At 54.8% G+C, this 16467-nt stretch overlaps 5 protein-coding genes across 5 annotated transcripts; 3 read left to right on the top strand and 2 right to left on the bottom strand.

Annotated features, from left to right (window-relative positions):
• Positions 1–321: 321 nt before the first annotated feature.
• J7T55_003180 (pyrazinamidase nicotinamidase) lies at positions 322–1083 on the top strand (the record flags this gene model as incomplete). Its single annotated transcript, XM_053138331.1, has 1 exon — positions 322–1083. The coding sequence occupies one exon, from the start codon at positions 322–324 to the stop codon at positions 1081–1083; it is 762 nt and encodes a 253-aa protein (XP_052999046.1).
• A 2785-nt stretch (positions 1084–3868) lies between these two features.
• Positions 3869–7430, top strand: J7T55_003179 (uncharacterized protein; the record flags this gene model as incomplete). Its single annotated transcript, XM_053138330.1, has 2 exons — positions 3869–7011; positions 7079–7430. 2 exons carry the CDS (start codon positions 3869–3871, stop codon positions 7428–7430), a joined length of 3495 nt encoding a protein of 1164 aa, XP_052999045.1.
• Positions 7431–8708: 1278 nt separating this feature from the next.
• Positions 8709–9720, top strand: J7T55_003178 (uncharacterized protein; the record flags this gene model as incomplete). The annotated part of the gene is made up of 3 exons (XM_053138329.1): positions 8709–8781; positions 8897–9251; positions 9363–9720. The coding sequence occupies 3 exons, from the start codon at positions 8709–8711 to the stop codon at positions 9718–9720; spliced, it is 786 nt and encodes a 261-aa protein (XP_052999044.1).
• A 549-nt stretch (positions 9721–10269) lies between these two features.
• On the bottom strand, positions 10270–12155 carry J7T55_003177 (heat shock protein sti1; the record flags this gene model as incomplete). The annotated part of the gene is made up of 3 exons (XM_053138328.1): positions 10270–10419; positions 10481–12005; positions 12085–12155. The coding sequence occupies 3 exons, from the start codon at positions 12153–12155 to the stop codon at positions 10270–10272; spliced, it is 1746 nt and encodes a 581-aa protein (XP_052999043.1).
• Positions 12156–13038: 883 nt separating this feature from the next.
• Positions 13039–14420, bottom strand: J7T55_003176 (uncharacterized protein; the record flags this gene model as incomplete). Its single annotated transcript, XM_053138327.1, has 4 exons — positions 13039–13502; positions 13562–13623; positions 13702–14203; positions 14270–14420. The coding sequence occupies 4 exons, from the start codon at positions 14418–14420 to the stop codon at positions 13039–13041; spliced, it is 1179 nt and encodes a 392-aa protein (XP_052999042.1).
• Positions 14421–16467: the final 2047 nt, after the last annotated feature.

Here is a 16467-nt window from a genome sequence, read left to right as displayed (position 1 = left end):
GTGATCTCCCGGAAACACTGCCATGCATGGTGAGGATCTGTCTTGGTGACTTTGAACATCCAGAAAATGCAGGAAATCAACCTTGAAGATGGAAATCAAAGGCAATAAGTAGGCTTGACGCTACGGGCTGGTTGCGCTTTAAGGAGCGCAAAGCTGAAAGGCAAGCTGACGAGGTCTCGAAGCTTGTGCTACGATAATCAAGTGCATTTTGCAGGGAGGTGCGCGGAAGCTCTTAAGGCTTCCAGAGCTAAAAGAACCCCGCGCTCCGCCATGCATAACGGACAAAATATAAGACATCATATCGCTCACTTCGATTTACAAATGCTCGACAATTCTGACACACGGAGCCAGACAGCTCAAATTACAGCGACAAGCACGGCGACCATGGCTCCTCCGTCCTCGCCATTCGTCCCTGCCCTTATCATCGTCGACTTCCAGGAAGACTTTTGCCCGCCGAGCGGCTCGCTCGCCATCCCCCACGGGCGCGACATCGCACCCACCGTCAACGAGCTCCTGTCCCTGCCCTCCTTCGGCGTGCGAATAGCGACCCAGGACTGGCACCCGGCGGAACACATCTCCTTCGCCGCGAACCACACCTCGAAGCAGCCCTTCACCGACAGCGCGACCGTCGTCAACCCGCACAACGCCTCCGAGAGCTACGAAACGCGGCTGTGGCCCGTCCACTGCGTCCAGGGGACCAAGGGCGCGGAGCTGGTGCCCGAGCTGCGCGCTGACGGCGTCGACGTGGTGGTCAAGAAGGGCACGGATGCGCGCGTGGAGATGTACAGCGCCTTCTACGACCCGTTCACGAGCCCGCGGGTGAGCGACTCTGGGCTGGCGCAGACGCTGAGGGACAAGGGCGTCACGCACGTGTATGTGGTGGGGCTGGCGTTCGACTACTGCGTGAGTGCCACTGCTGCGGACGCGGCCAAGGAGGGCTTCGTCACGTACGTGGTCGAGGAGGGCACGCGGGCGGTCGACGCCGCGGGGTGGGAGAAGTGCAAGGAGGGGCTGGCTGGTGGCGGCGTTAAGGTTGTCAGGATGGATGGAGAGGAGGTTCAGAGGCTAAAGGCTGCGGCTTGACACGGCATGGGCTTGATTGATTGATTGAGTGAGTGTTGGTGTAAGCCTCGGCTGATTGTCACTCCAAGGATGCATCCGTCACGAGGGATTGGATTGGATCGCAGTTCATCCTTGTGTTATACTTTGCTTCGCCTCTTACGCGAATGCCCAGCCGAGGTGCGATGGCTGGAGGGGCGATGGCTCGAATGCTTTGCCCAGGTTTCCGCCGAGGCGGACTGCACCAGCTAGTTCTTGCTGGATGCTGAGGTGATGCTCAGTTTCCCCATGTTTCAGTGTCATCTTGATCTCGTGGGGGAGAGTTGAGATGATGTTTCACTCGTCCGATGCGACGGAGCAAACGACCCTGACGACCCAAGATGCCATTCGAGAACTCCGATGCTAGGAAGTCCGATGGAGAAGTCGGCACGTCGGCCATCCTTGCGTGACAGTGACCTGGCAGAACAGAGATCCAGATCCAGGAGCTGAGGTCGCGGGGCTATCCTAGCCTCGAGGACTTGGTGGGGAGCATTTGGCCCCCTACTGCGTTGACAGAATGCCACCGATTCTGACCATGGTTGCCATGGATGTTGTAAATTTAGGAAATTTCCCATGCAGGCACGCATCTTCTGCAGCTGTCAAGCCAGTCAAGAGTCAGGCAGTAAAGTCTACCAAGCTGCGGCTGAAGAATGAGCTCTGGCTCTTGGCCACGATCGCCTACGCGATTGTCTATCTCTATCAGTCTGTTTGTCTGTCGCATGTCGGTTTCCCCAGCTGTGCTGCACTCGTTACTGGCCACACGTGCGCAGTAACTCCGGGCATTTTTGACCCCTGTGCAATTTCTGCGCATATGCACTACATCGGCGGCAAGGGACTCTGTGTGCGCATACACACATACAGGGCAGTAACGGTCACGTAACAAACGGCAGACGGCCGCAGCAAAGAAGAGGGGATCACCAAGCGGGCGCCCAGGCCGCCCCGACAGTTGCCCGAGTCTTACCGCGCCTTCGCATCTCGCTAGAGCAGCAGCCCGCCCCGCCCCACAGGACCCCACAGCCAGGACGGCACCTCGTTGGGCGGATAAGGCGATAAGATAGCCAAACCTCGCAGCTCTACACCGCGACTCGAGTCAAGGCGACGTCGGGGCAGCGTTGATGAGTTGTTGTCTGGTTGGCGTGATGTCGGTTGGTGCTGTTGGTGCTGCTCGCTGGGGCAGGCCGTGGCGATCAGAAAAGCAAAAACAGTGGGATGGATGAGACACGGCACGAGAAACAGTTTCCCCGTCCTGGCGCGCTGTCGACTGACTCTGCGAGGCAAAGCACCGCACAAAGGGGGTTGAATGTGGGAGTGCAACACAATATCAAGACGCGGTATGGACAATCGCAATCATAGCGGGAATACGGTACCGAAAGTACGCAGGTACATGCCTGTCAAACAGCCAGGCAGGCAGGCAGGCAGGAGACTCACAGGCAGAAGAAAAGGTTCGCGGGAAGCTCTTGCAAACCATCATAGAAAAAGTTGGAAGTGGCAGGGTATGTAGCTGGACCACATGGATGCATGGGTACGCAGATACATGGCCCACCTCCCAGAGTTACCCGGTGCAAGGCCCACGTTTACCTGGGCACAGATGTACTGTCGCCCCAGTTGGCGGGTACGTACAGTACGGCAGGTCAGAGAGATTGGTGCAGAGGGCACATAGGGGCCCCCCCACAGCTAGACCAGGAACCTCTGCCCAACACTGGCCAATGAAATCCCTGACCCGGCATGGAGATTGCGTAGTGTGGGGCATCAATTGCCATTTCGGGGCGGCTTCGCCAGCCTGCAAGAGCGTGGAGCACTGCGTGGTGCGTTCTTGCCAAGAGCTCTGGGATCTTTCTCGAAATTCTTTCTCACCTTTTCCGCTCCCCGGACCATCTCATCTGCCTGCGTCTGCGCCTGAGCCTGCGCCGTCTTGTATTGTGTGCCGGTGCCCCAGTTCGTTTGGTTTATCGACTCGGCCCATCGCCGCCGGAGCCAGATAGATACAATACCAGCAGCCTCCTTGTCTCCTCTCAACCTTGCCCGACCACCTCCTAGCCCTAGAGCCTCTCTCTCCCTCCCTCCCATCGTCGCCTACTTCCCCATATCTCTTGTCAGACGGATACTACGCCCCGCTGACTGCACCGCTCAAGAAATCCTACTACTACTCATCAACATCGCCGGCCCTGTCCTTTGTGTCGAATTGACACATCCACGACAACCGCTTGCCTTGTTGGTTGGTGTTGGGCTCGATGCTGTGTGGCTGAATCTTATTGTCGACCACCTACCTCATCGCTCCCTCCTCATCCCAACACTCGCCCTCCGCTCTCGACTTCGACTTCGACCATAGCCAGAGCGAGCCAATTGCTCCTCTGCTCAACCAACTGCCTGTGTCTGTTTGTTGAAGCCTATCTGTGCTGCAAGCTTCCCTAAGGGTTCTGCGCGCCGGCATTAAGAGCAGGCGCGAATTGGTACGTAGTCAATCCCTATACCCTACAACAATAAGGAATCAACAATATTCGACTATCTGGTCCCTGCCATGTATCTATGGACGTACAGTCAGATCTGCCTGCTGGGCATGGCGTCTTACGCATACTCGGGCTTCTTCCCAATCCGGCAACTTCCATCCCGATATGTCGTCCTTCGAGTCTGACCTCATGCTCACAAAATCTCTCAACAGGTGACCTTCAAACCGTCCGCAATCCTCGACACTACGAGCCCCCAGTCCCCGCAAATGCATTCAATGTAGAATCGTCCTGCTCAGTACCTGCTCGGCTTCGATATATTCAACATGATTGCCTCTTCCCTCCTCCCGTCCCGATTTCGGGGCGAGCAGCCTGCCTCCCAGGCAAAACCTCCCTCTTGGCTCAACACCAAGATCACGCCCTTCCTACGTTCTGTCTCCGCGATCACGGCATCCCACCCGATTCACACTATCGTCGTAGTTGCGCTTCTGGCCAGCTCGTGCTATCTCGGTCTGCTGGAGGAGAGCCTCTTCGATGCGACAAGAACCGTTAGGACGGCCGACTGGCCCTCTTTGATCGAGGGCAGCCGCAGTCTACACGCTGGGCCTGATTCAGCATGGAAATGGCAAACCTGGGACTCAGATGCCGTTGTTGGGACCGACGTTGACCATTTGGCCCTCCTGACCTTCGTCTTTCCCGACTCGCTGTCCGACGATGCCCCCAAGACGGCGCCGCTTCTAGAGACCATTCCTCTACCGCAAAACATCTCCATCATCTCGCTGCCATCTACCTCCAACTCCCTTACCACCTATTCTCAAGAGACCTCTGTGGCCCTTGCTGTGCCCTATAAGCAGGCGCCCCAATTCTTGGCCGCCGCGCAGGAGATTCCCAACGATATCCCAAGCCAGGAGACACGCGAGACCGAACATGGCAAGGAGAAGAAGATGTGGATCATGAAGGCCGCCAAGGTCAGCCCACGGAACAGCGTCGTGGAGTGGGCTCAGAACGCCTGGTTTGACTTCATTGATCTTCTCAAGAATGCCGAGGCGCTCGATATCACTATCATGTTTCTCGGGTACATCTCCATGCATCTGACCTTCGTCTCCTTGTTCTTGTCCATGCGTCGCATGGGCTCCAACTTCTGGCTGGCTGCGACCACCCTCTTGTCCTCGGCTTTCGCCTTCATGTTCAGCTTGGTGGTCGTCACTAAGCTTGGCGTTCCCGTCTCCATGGTCTTGCTCTCCGAGGGTCTGCCATTCTTGGTTATCACGATTGGATTCGAGAAGAACATTACTCTCACCCGTGCCGTCCTCAATCACTCCATCGAGCACAAGGCGGCACAAGAAAAGAACCGCAAGAGCAAGGACGCCACGTCAAACTACATCCAGTCCGCGATCCAGGTTGCTATCAAGGAGAAGGGCTACGACATTGTTAAGGACTATGTCATCGAAATTGTCGTGCTCGTCCTCGGAGCTGCTTCCGGCGTCCAAGGAGGACTGCAACAGTTCTGCTTCCTCGCCGCATGGATCCTCTTCTTCGACTGCGTCCTGCTCTTCACCTTCTACACTGCGATTCTCTGCATTAAGCTCGAGATCAACCGAATTAGGCGCCACATCGAGATGCGACGGGCCCTCGAGGATGATGGTGTCAGCCACCGTGTAGCTGAGAATGTTGCACAGAACAATGACTGGCCCCAGGCCGACGGCAAGAAGACCGGCGCGTCTCTCTTTGGCAAGCAAATCAAGAGCACCAGTGTCCCCAAGTTCAAGGTTCTCATGGTCTCTGGATTTGTGCTGATCAACGCAATCAATCTTTGCACCGTTCCATTCCGGGACACTGACTCCTTGTCGACCATCTCGTCATGGGCTGGTGGTCTCGGTGGCCTTGTCGCCAACCCCCCTGTCGATCCTTTCAAGGTCGCCTCCAATGGGTTGGACACTCTGCTGGCGCAGACGAACGCCAACAACCGGGGAGTCGTAGTTACAATCTTGACTCCGATCAAGTATGAGCTGGAATTCCCCTCGATCCATTATGGCAAGGTCCCTCAAACGGCCACTGATGAAGTGGACGACTTGGGCTACGGTCGAGTGGTTGGTAGTATACTCAAGAGTCTGGAGGATCCCGTTCTGTCCAAGTGGATCGTCATAGCATTGGCCATGAGTGTTGCTCTGAATGGCTACCTCTTCAATGCCGCCAGATGGGGAATTAAAGATCCCAACGTTCCCGACCACCCGATCAATGTCAAGGAGCTTGCGCGAGCACAGAGATTCAACGACTCCGACCCCACGACACCCGGCCCATACGACAGATCAGCTCGCCCATCGCCTACGGAGGCTCAGCCGCCTACGCCCGCTGCTACCGACGACGAGAGCGATGCGTCGGCCTTCAAACGCGTAGCTTCTACTGTCTCTATCGTTAACGACGGTCCTCAACGTCCCTACGAGGAGCTTCAGAAGCTGCTTGCTGAGAAGCGTGTTCCCGAGATGAACGACGATGAGATCATCACTCTTGCACTCAAGGGCAAGGTCCCTGGCCACAGCCTGGAAAGAACTTTGAAAGACTGCACTCGCGCTGTCAAGATCCGTCGCGCTATTATTTCTCGCACCAAGGCTACTTCAGATTTTACCAACGTCTTGGAGCGATCCAAGCTTCCTTACCAACACTACAACTGGGATTTGGTCCTCGGTGCTTGCTGTGAAAACGTCATCGGCTACATGCCTCTGCCGGTTGGTGTTGCGGGGCCTCTGGTTGTTGATGGACAGAGCTTCTTCATTCCTATGGCTACGACGGAAGGTGTTTTGGTCGCTAGTGCCAGTCGTGGCTGCAAGGCCATCAATGCTGGAGGTGGTGCCGTGACGGTGTTGACCGGCGACGGTATGACCCGTGGACCTTGCGTGACCTTCGAGACTTTGGAACGCACTGGAGCTGCCAAGTTGTGGCTCGACTCCGAAGCCGGCCAGACCGTGATGAAGAATGCTTTCAACTCGACCAGCCGCTTTGCACGACTTCAATCCATGACATCCACTATTGCCGGAACAAACCTTTACATTCGTTTCAAGAGCAGGACAGGCGACGCTATGGGCATGAACATGATCTCCAAGGGTGTCGAGCACGCGCTCGACGTCATGGCGAACGAGCATGACTTCCAGGACATGCAAATTGTTTCTCTGTCCGGCAACTACTGTATTGACAAGAAGCCCGCCGCTATCAACTGGATCGAAGGAAGAGGCAAGAGCGTTGTTGCTGAGGCCATCATTCCCGGTGATGTCGTCAAGTCGGTGCTTAAGACTGATGTTGACACACTTGTCGAGCTTAACATCAACAAGAACCTGATCGGGTCCGCCATGGCTGCCAGCGTCGGAGGTTTCAACGCCCACGCCGCAAACATGGTGGCCGCGGTCTTCATTGCCACTGGCCAGGATCCAGCCCAGGTCGTGGAAAGTGCAAACTGTATTACAATCATGAAGAAGTACGTCGAAACCCCCTGATGTATGACGCTCTATACTTATGCTACATTTGCTAACCAACATCTGCAGTCTCCGAGGCTCCCTCCAAATCTCTGTCTCGATGCCCTCCATCGAAGTTGGCACGCTTGGTGGTGGTACCATCTTAGAGCCACAGTCTGCCATGCTGGATATGCTGGGCGTGCGCGGTGCCCATCCGGTCACTCCAGGCGAGAATGCCCGTCGCCTCGCGCGAATCATTGCTTCGATCGTGCTGGCCGGCGAGCTGTCGCTTAATGCCGCCTTGGCCGCCGGTCATCTGGTGAGAGCGCATATGGCTCACAACCGATCCGCACCTCCAACACGGGCCAGCACGCCCGCGCCGCCCTCTGGTCTGTCAATGACCAACATGAGCGCCGCTGCTGTGGAGAGGGCCAGACGTTAGGGTATGTCAAGACACAACATGGAATTAGAGCGCCCAGGGATGTTGCGGTTAGAAAAGACCAAAAGTAAAGAGGAGCATGCTTTTGACGCGCGAGCATCATATCATGTCCGAGTCGAGCCGGCACGAGCGAGTACTGCACATAGCGCCACGCCTTAATTACTCATGTTTTGTATTGTTTACTTCACGTGTAAATATGAGCATAGAAACAAGACACATATCGTTGCGATTCATTCTTTCAGCCGTGCATATTTGTTTGATCGTCGTACCACTGACATCTGCCGACTGCTGCGCTGCTCCGGACCAACTTGTCAATTTTTGAGAGTGACGCCCTACGTACGAGCTTATATTGCTTCTCTCCAAAGAGGATATGGACTATTGCCTGTCTCTCTTTTATGAACAGCCATCCGTTAGTCGTCTGGACCACCGGAGGAGTCAAGCAGAGACCTGCGGCTGGCTAACGGAAAATTAAGGTCGTCCCGTACGCATCAGACGGCCACGAGCAGTCTTGAGGGAAGCACGTCCACTTGCCCTGAATTGCATTTGAGCTTGTTTGGGTGCGGTCCCGCGTGCCTGCAGCGCGAGGGTCGGCACTTGATCCGAGCGACCGACATCAGATGAGGCCATTGCGAAACGCCCACTGGTGCCATTGAAACATCGGCTCAACCCACCTCGAGGGCAATGGATTCTGGTGCGAGGTGGGGTATAGAGAAATGCCAGTGGACTTATGTGTACTAAGATGCGCTCGCTCGCTCGCTGGTAACAGTATTGCTCGTGGGCCGTCTCATCCGAACTAAGAGGTTTAAACATCAAGCTCAGAGCGCATGGGATGCTTTCTGTTTAGCCCCTCGCTCCTCGTCATGCCCTGCTCTTTTTTTGTCAGTCTTGCTTCCCAGAACGGACGTCTGCGTAACCGGAAGGTTTGAAGGCGAGCCCTATGATGATGCAGGGCTGGGCGGTGGCCGCGCGCCGAGCGGACCGATGCGAAAGTGGGTTTGCAGTGCAGTGGCAGAGCGAGGAAAGGGCAAGATTCCCGGCAAGCAGAGTTTAGGTTGACACTTGCGTGTAAACGGCTCGAACAAGAAGTATCGCCTGTCCAGGCGCTGGCAGTGGCGAGATTAATCTGCTCCCTTTCTCACGCTCGTCCTGTCTATAGTTACTTGGGTTGACCCCGAGCGAGATTCGAACATAATAATATCTTGTCATAGCAATAATATGCGGCAATAATATCACTTACACACTCTCTTCTTTTCCCATGTTATTACAGTAATTCGAAAGAGAATGAGGCGACTCCTCTCGACGATATGCCTTGCCTTGACAGCGGCGAGGCAGTCTTGGGCTGTTGACTTTGCCGGTATGTCTACTCCACCTCGCAGATAGATGTGAATAGGCATACACACCTGTGCCTGCATCCAAACAAACCAGCGGTTATTCACAGACAGATACCTGACCTTTCTCTCACCACGTAGTCAACAGCCAGCCACTCGCACCGTCCACCCCGAACAAGATCATACCCGTGCTCGTCGGCGGGACGGCCCTGACCTTCACCCCGAACAGCATCACCGCCAACCCGGGCGACGTGCTCCAGTTCCAGTTCGCAGCGCGGAACCACACCGTCACGCAGTCGCTGCCCTCGTCTCCATGTCAGCCCGTGGAAGGACCCGGTGGTGCCGCCGGGGTGAACAGTGGCTTCATCCCGTTTGACGGCGGCGCGAGCGGCATGGTCGGCACTTTTAATGTTCCCGTCATGAATACGCAGCCCATGTTCTTGTACTGCGCGCAGGCGATGCACTGCCAACAGGGCATGGTCATGACCGTAAATGCGTGAGTCCTGCCGTCCTCTCCTCCTATTTCCCTAAGAAACACCGTGCGCATGGGGAAAAGAAAATGATAACCACTGCCGTGGCTGACATCTTCCCTGCCCTGCAACAACAGCCAACCAGCAGACCTAATCAACTACTTCAACGCCGCCGCAAGGGCACCAGCCAACATCCCCGGGCGGACTATCGCGGGCGGCATCGCGGCCAACATCCCGCTCGCGAACGCGGTCCTCCCCAAGGCGCCGACCGGGTCCAACACTACGGCGACCGCGACGGTATTCACGACCGTCATCGTGCCCCCGTCGGCTGCGCCGCCTGCCCTTGCTCCTCCTCCGCCGCCGCCGCCGCCGCCACCCGTGCCGCCACCACCTGCAGCTCCTCCTGCTCCCTCGCCCCCGCCGCCGGCGCAGCCGGCTCGTGGTGGTGACGGTGCTGACCCGGCGGCGACGACCATGTTCGTCCTGCCGGCTTGAGGGCCGACCTTTGAGGTCCAGGTGGGCTATCGGCACAAAAAGTTGAATATAACATAGGAGTGAGCTTTTGTAAATACTTCACGAGAAGCTCAATGTGTACATAGCGGGCGGGACAACGAGCCCAAATGTTGTGGGCTTGGCCTTCATAGCATGCCAGAAATTTCAGGGTTAATAGTGATTAGATTTCCGAAAGCCTGTGAGAGATGAGATACATGCCAAGTCTCTCCATGGACGCTGCAAAAATAAGCCATACGCTGCCCTTGAGCCTCGACTGCTCCAAGACCGCTCGATGTTGGTCAGGACGAGAGCGGCCGACAGGACCAATCTTGTGTGCCAGGGTGGCCAGTGTCGACGGTCGAATGCGAGTCTTCCTCTCTCGGTTGACCTCATCAAATTCAACTGAACGGAATTCAATTGATCGGTATCAGGGTATGATCGTTTCATCGTACATTACTTTTCCTCACTGAATGCAACCAACTTCCTTCCAATGCCTGTCCCTTTTCTTCCCATCCATGCCGTGCCAAACATGATTCGCAGAAACGAACTTACTTAACCAACGCGAATAACGCCAGCAGCGATAAGCTTCTGGATCTTGGAGCGCACACCGGCGTTCTTCATGTGCTCGCGGAGAGCGGCAGGGTCGGACTGAGCCTGCTGGAGGATAGACTGCATCACTGGATCCTGCATGACGGCCATGATCTGCGAAGAGGGTCAGCTGTTGTGTTCCAATTACAATGGGGCGTGCTCGGCTGCCACTTACATCGGGGTCCCGCATGATCCTCTCTCTAGTCTGCTCCTCGGTCTCACCCTCGCGGCTCTCGTACATCTTGGCCAGCGCCTTCTGCTGCTGCTGCTCGATCTCCCTGGCACTGGCACCATTGTGGTGCTGAAGGTCAACCTCAGCGGCCTGCTCGCACGCGTCCAGGCAGTCGGAGTATCTCTTCATCATGAAGAGCGCCTGTGCCTTCCGGATGTATGCGCGGATGAAGGTCTTGTCCTTCTTGATGGCAGTGTTGCACTCGTCCAAGGCGCTTGGCAACTCTCCAAGCTTGATCAGGGCCGCTGCCTTGTTCGAGTAGCCTCGGGGGTCTTCCGGGGAGCGCTTGGCCATGTCCTCGTAGGCCTTGTAAGCCTCGGTGTACTCGGACTTCTTGAAGAACTCGTTGCCTTGCACGCGAGCCTCTTCGGCCTTCTCAGGGTCGATGAGCGCCTTCTTGGCGTCTTCGAGCTTCTTCTTCTCCGCGGCCCGAAGCTTGTTCAAGATGTCGGGTGTACGGTGCTCACGCAGGGACATGTTGTAGTACTCGATTGCCTTTGTCAGGTCGGCTTGCTTCTCATAGGCGCTGCCAATGCGAGCGTAAGCCTTGGCTATCAGCTTGAAGTCGGCGTAGATCTCGCGTCCTTCATTGACAGCCTGTGTGCAGGCCTCGATGCACTTTTCATAGTCACCCTTCTCGAAATAGGCGGCACTCAGGTTGGTCAGGTAGGTGATGTCCTTGTGAGTTTCCCATGCCTTGGAATAGTTCTCAATGGCCGCGTCAAAGTTTCGCTTCTTGTACTCAGCGGTGCCCTGAGCCTTCAGCTTGTCGGCCTCCTCCTTGGCTTTCCTCTTAGCAATCGACTCCTCATCCTCTTCCATGGGCTCTGGCTCTGGTTCGGGCTCAGGTGCCTTCTTGGCAGGCTCGGGCCTCTTAATCTCCTCCTCAGCCTCACGTGGCGGCGCGCCACCAGCCGGGCCAGCCTCGTCGGGCATGCCCATCTGCATGTCAACGCCCATCAAGACCCCGAGCACCTGCAGGAACCTCGGGTCCCCAGTAAGCTCCTGAGGATTCAGAGATTTGGGGTCTCGCTGAATCTGTTGAATCTTGTTCATGAACACAGGGTCGGAGATGAAGGAGCTCGTCTTGGGATTGGCAGCGAGCTTCGCAATGAGGTTGGGGTCGCTGAACATCTGGCCGAGTCCGGCAGAAGGGTCGCCCATGGGGTCTTCTGGGGTCTGCAGGGCTCGCTCAATGTTGGCGATGTCGTTCTTGACGGCGGCATTGTTTGGGTCCAGCTCGGAGGACTTCTTGTAGGCGTCTAGAGCGCCGGCAAGGTCACGCCTGCCGTGGAGAGCAGCACCTTTCCGGCTCCAGCCCTTGGGCCAGTCAGGCTTGAGTTCTGTGGTCTTTTCGGCATCTTTCAGGGCGTTCTCGTAGTCTCTCTTGGAGGCGTAGGCTGCGGACCGGTTGCTGTAGAGGATATGGTTGTCCGGCGTCAAGGCAATGGCCTGTGTGAATTTGTCACTGCAGAGACGAAGAGTCAGAATAAGGTTACAAGAGAAGCAAGAGTGGAGAGACCAGAGCTCGGAAGGTAAAGACTTACACAGCCTCGTCGAAGTTCTTTGCGGCAATGGCCTTGTTGCCCAGAGCCTTGAGCTCATCCGCGGTCGACATGGTGGGGGATGCGACAGAAGTGGAAGAGTAAATTGGTATTGGCCGTGTTCACGCAAGCGCAGAACAAATGGATATGGAGGGGTATGAAGTGGTATGGAAACTGTTGGGGGTTGGAAAAGTTTGAAGAGAAGGATGGGGTGGTGGTGTTACTGTTGTTATTGTTGCTGTGGTTGTTCCTCCTACAGTAACAGTGGCTGGTGAGACTCGTGGTGGTCCCCCGTTTTCATCCCGGCTGGATAGGCAGACTTCAATAGCATGGAGATTTCTAGGCCCTTCCATCAACCTTGAACTGGGAGCTCAGAAAACGGCCTCGCAGCGGGGCAGCTCCTGCCCCCTGGACCCCTGCAAACGGGAGAAGCTTGGGCCAGCTGTGAACTCCGAGGCGAGCCTCACTTACTATGACGACGATCCCTGTCTCTTCTCAGCGACCTGTCAAGACTCTAATTATCCAGGGCTTCATTGTGGTCACTCAGCCATCTCATCTCTCAGAGTTCACTACCACAATGTGACCACACCGCCCTGTCCCGAGACACTCTGTCTGCTCAAAGCTGTGCTCGTCTCACAACCGATGGCATGTCTAGATACGTCTACATGTAATCTAGTATCTTGAGGGAAGACCTGGAACATTACTATCATTGCAACTTCTGACTATACTCGAAATCAGCATGATGACTAGGTTGCTGGCCGCAGTCCGCATCTTCCGTTCCACTGCATCTTGGCCTCTCTTTGGACACAAGGTACGGGTACGACTAGAAAGCTGCGACTTTCTCGACAGACCTCTGGTCTGGCTGCTGTTCCTATCACAAGAAGCCTGATCCGGTCCACATCAAATGAAACAGGCCTGCCTTGTTTTTTCAACATTTACATCTTCATCCTCGATGTCTCACCCCAGGTGTTGTACCTCTCGAGCTGCAGGCGGCGGCGATGGTGACTGCGACCAAGCCCTCCTGGAGAGGCCCATATCAGCCCAGACACGGTGCACCTCGTCGTCCATATTGAATCCGCTGGCTTGCTGCGCTTGCGTCTCAGGGACATCGGCACTCTGTGCTGGTCGAGATGCCCTGAACGCCTTGCCCTCCTCCGAATTAGCTTGGACGATGCGGCCACTGGGGAGTTGGACCAGCTCAATGCTTTCATCGGCTTCGTGTATTGTTTCTCCACCGGTCACTCGTGTCGTCATCTTCTTTCCCACAAATGAAGGCGTTGCGGCCTCTCGGATTGAGCCTGAAGACCGGCTTGATCGATTTGTTTGGCCGAGATAGAAAACTCGAAGCAGGGGAATTGCCTGTGCAACAATGTAGATTCCGACTTCGGCCTGGAAGAGACCGACGAGAGCCACCCACCCATCTGCTGAGTGTCAATAAAATGCCCTCCTCGATGCAGAGGTGGTATAGATCGATACTCACAGGTCCAGTCCGGAGTCCCCAGTTCCTCGGTTGCTTTCGGGCTGTGGCTTGCCAAGACTGTCCTGCAAAAGTTGTCTCCATCAGATTCTGGCACGGGATACGGAGGGCTCTCAGTGCTGGGCCATCGTGATATCACTCACCTGACCAAGCAGACTATTCCTGCTAGGCCAACGAGACTCATAGTGATACCCACACCCCATTTCTCTTTGCTTGGAATGTATATCTTGGCCAGCACCCTCCAAGGTAAATACGCCAGGTAGGCGTCGGCAAGTAGAGTAACAATGGCGTTGGCCACATGTATCCAAACTGCAGTCTGCATAGCGACACAAAAGCCAGAGATACCCCTAACATCCGCGCGCGCATCGCAAAGATCGAGCCAGGTGATCACGGCCGCCGCGATATTTACGGCACAGACCAACAAGACGACAATCCACAGAATCACTCGCGTCCTGCCACTTGAGAGCCGGATCAGGGTCACCGCAAAGGCAGTCTTGCTCAAAGCCATAGCAATGTAAAAAAGGCTGATGGAAGAGAAGGCAAGTAGCCACCCGTGCGAAGTGCCTTCAATGACTCTGAAGCCATACGACGGCGCAGCGGCAGCCAGTCCGTTGCCGCATAGCAGGAGAGCCCAGGATGCAATCACTTATGGTGTCAATTGTCACCACACTTGTTACAATCCAATATCTGGCACGAGGATGGTTAACCTACAAATGTAATCATCCCACCAAAGCCCCTTGTACAGGCTAGTCCTCGCCCAGATTCGCGTGAAGAGGAAGATAGTCGTGACAGCCCCAGAAAGCGAGTGGATTGCCTTGGCCAGCTCCTCGGACCCAGAGCGCAGGAAGAACGAGTCCAGCATTATCACCGGGTGGTGGGAAATGCTTGAAGAGAATGTGCTGTACGAAAAGCGAGGCAACTTAGACTTTGCCGATAGAGAGTAGGACGGTGGGATAGGATCTTGGGTGAGAGCCAGCATTAAAGGCAGACCGCAATTCAGGAAAATTCGGGTGACCAAGCGCTCGCTACGATGCGCATGCACGGCACGCTCGCCTTACCTTCCGCAAAGGGGGGACCCTCAGTTGAACGTCTCATAGGTCGTTTGGCTGAAGCACGTCAGCCCCGGCACCAACAACATGTTAATATGGACCACAATGCTGGATTGGCTCGAGGCTCCGGCGGCCCTTGCTCCTTTCAGAGGCGATATCTTCCACCGGTGACCCGTTTGACCTGAGGGATAGTGGATCGCATCAACTGCGGCAGACACACCTGAATATGATACATCATTGTCACGGGTGCAAGATGGAAACCATGCCAAGTTAACTCACGGGCCGACTTTTTGTGAGCAAAAATTGCTACAGTCAGAACTGAACCGCACAGACCGCTGCGCAGGAATTTCTTTTGTGTGCAATCATCGCTAAGATCGCTAAGATATCTCTAAATATACGTCACCTGTACATTCGGCAGCGCGACGATCTACAAAAAAGGAAAAAAGGGGTCGAATTAAAAGTGACCGTGTATGATATTTCGATCAAAGTTCATGTGCATCACTAGAATCAACTGCCAGAAATATGGAGTCGAATCAATCACAATTCCAGCAAGTTTAAATTCTGCCGCGGCTTGTACAGCTCTTCATGCGGCTCATCTCGATCTCGGCCCGCGCGCCGAGTTGCGGAATTGCAAAGTCCAGCATACATGTAGCAGGGCAGGCGACAAGATCTCATTGTTTCCGAACTCGTTCTCAATGCACTAGATACGAAACCCTCTGATGGGTATGCAATGACTTGAAAAGAAGGACAAAACAGATCGAGCATCACCTCTCAAGTGGAGCACCAGTGTCAGCTACTCAGACACAACGTCGCCATGACGGCCTCTCCACATCTTAACCTTAATATCTTACTACCACCTGTCGACGAGGTTTCAACCGGGAGAGGACTCTACCCAAAGACGGGACATGGAAAAGAGGATCACTGTAGGCTTTCGTCGGAAGCGGCCTGGCTTACAGTGATATGATCGACATACTTGTCTTCAGACCACAGCGTATGTGCGCGTTTGGATGAAAGCTCGAACCTATTCGATTGACTGACCAATTGCCAGTCATTCCTGAACTCTAAGCATTCGATTCAATTAGGTGAACACATGCCTTCGACACCAACCTGGAGGACCCCGCGGACAAGGATACATGCAAGAGTCATATTGTTTCCAATCTCAGACACCGAACCAGTAATCATGGACACCGCACACTTAGAAACTGTAGCAACAATTTGAGTTATGAATCGGAGACATCTTTTTCTGTTTGTGCATTTGAAACTGCATTCATCAGTGATTGCCCTGTCCAGCCAACACTGGCAGCCAAGAAGTGACCACCCAGCTAGATTTGAAAATTTCAAAGCCTTTTAAGTGTCCTAAAAAGCGGACAAGCATCATAACCATACCCCAAGACGTCTATTGCTGTGGAGATGAACACCTTTTCTTGAAAATGGGAGGGGGGTCGAGCAAGCATGGGGACTTCGTCTTGCAAAGGACTGGGAAGGGCAAAATGAATTTTAGTGTGCGCTTTAATCGATAAGTCAATACCGGAGAAGTTGTAATGATACCTCACCCCATGTTCAAGTAGGAGTTTACATTTCCACGATGGATGTAGATTTGGAGCTTTGGGACTATTGGGAAGTTCGTGTGCAATGGAATCAGCAAGCTGACCAATTTTTCGGATGTCTATCATGCATAGTATTAACGCAAATCCTCCCCAGAAACAGTCGATCTCGAACAAGATCTTTCCAACCCCTGGGTATCGTGTTCTTATGGTCAGCAGTCCAGACTTCAATAGTGGACACCTTAGCGTTGATAAGAATACACCTTGCCCAAACGGCGTCGCCCCAGCAAAAGAATGGGTGAGCTATTGCTTCAGT

Source organism: Diaporthe amygdali, assembly GCF_026229845.1.
Source record: "Diaporthe amygdali strain CAA958 chromosome Unknown NODE_3_length_2959817_cov_65_330692, whole genome shotgun sequence".
NCBI classification, from domain to species: Eukaryota; Fungi; Ascomycota; class Sordariomycetes; order Diaporthales; family Diaporthaceae; genus Diaporthe; species Diaporthe amygdali.
The sequence above is the reverse complement of the archived record's forward strand: the minus strand, read 5'-3'. Positions and strand labels throughout refer to the sequence as shown.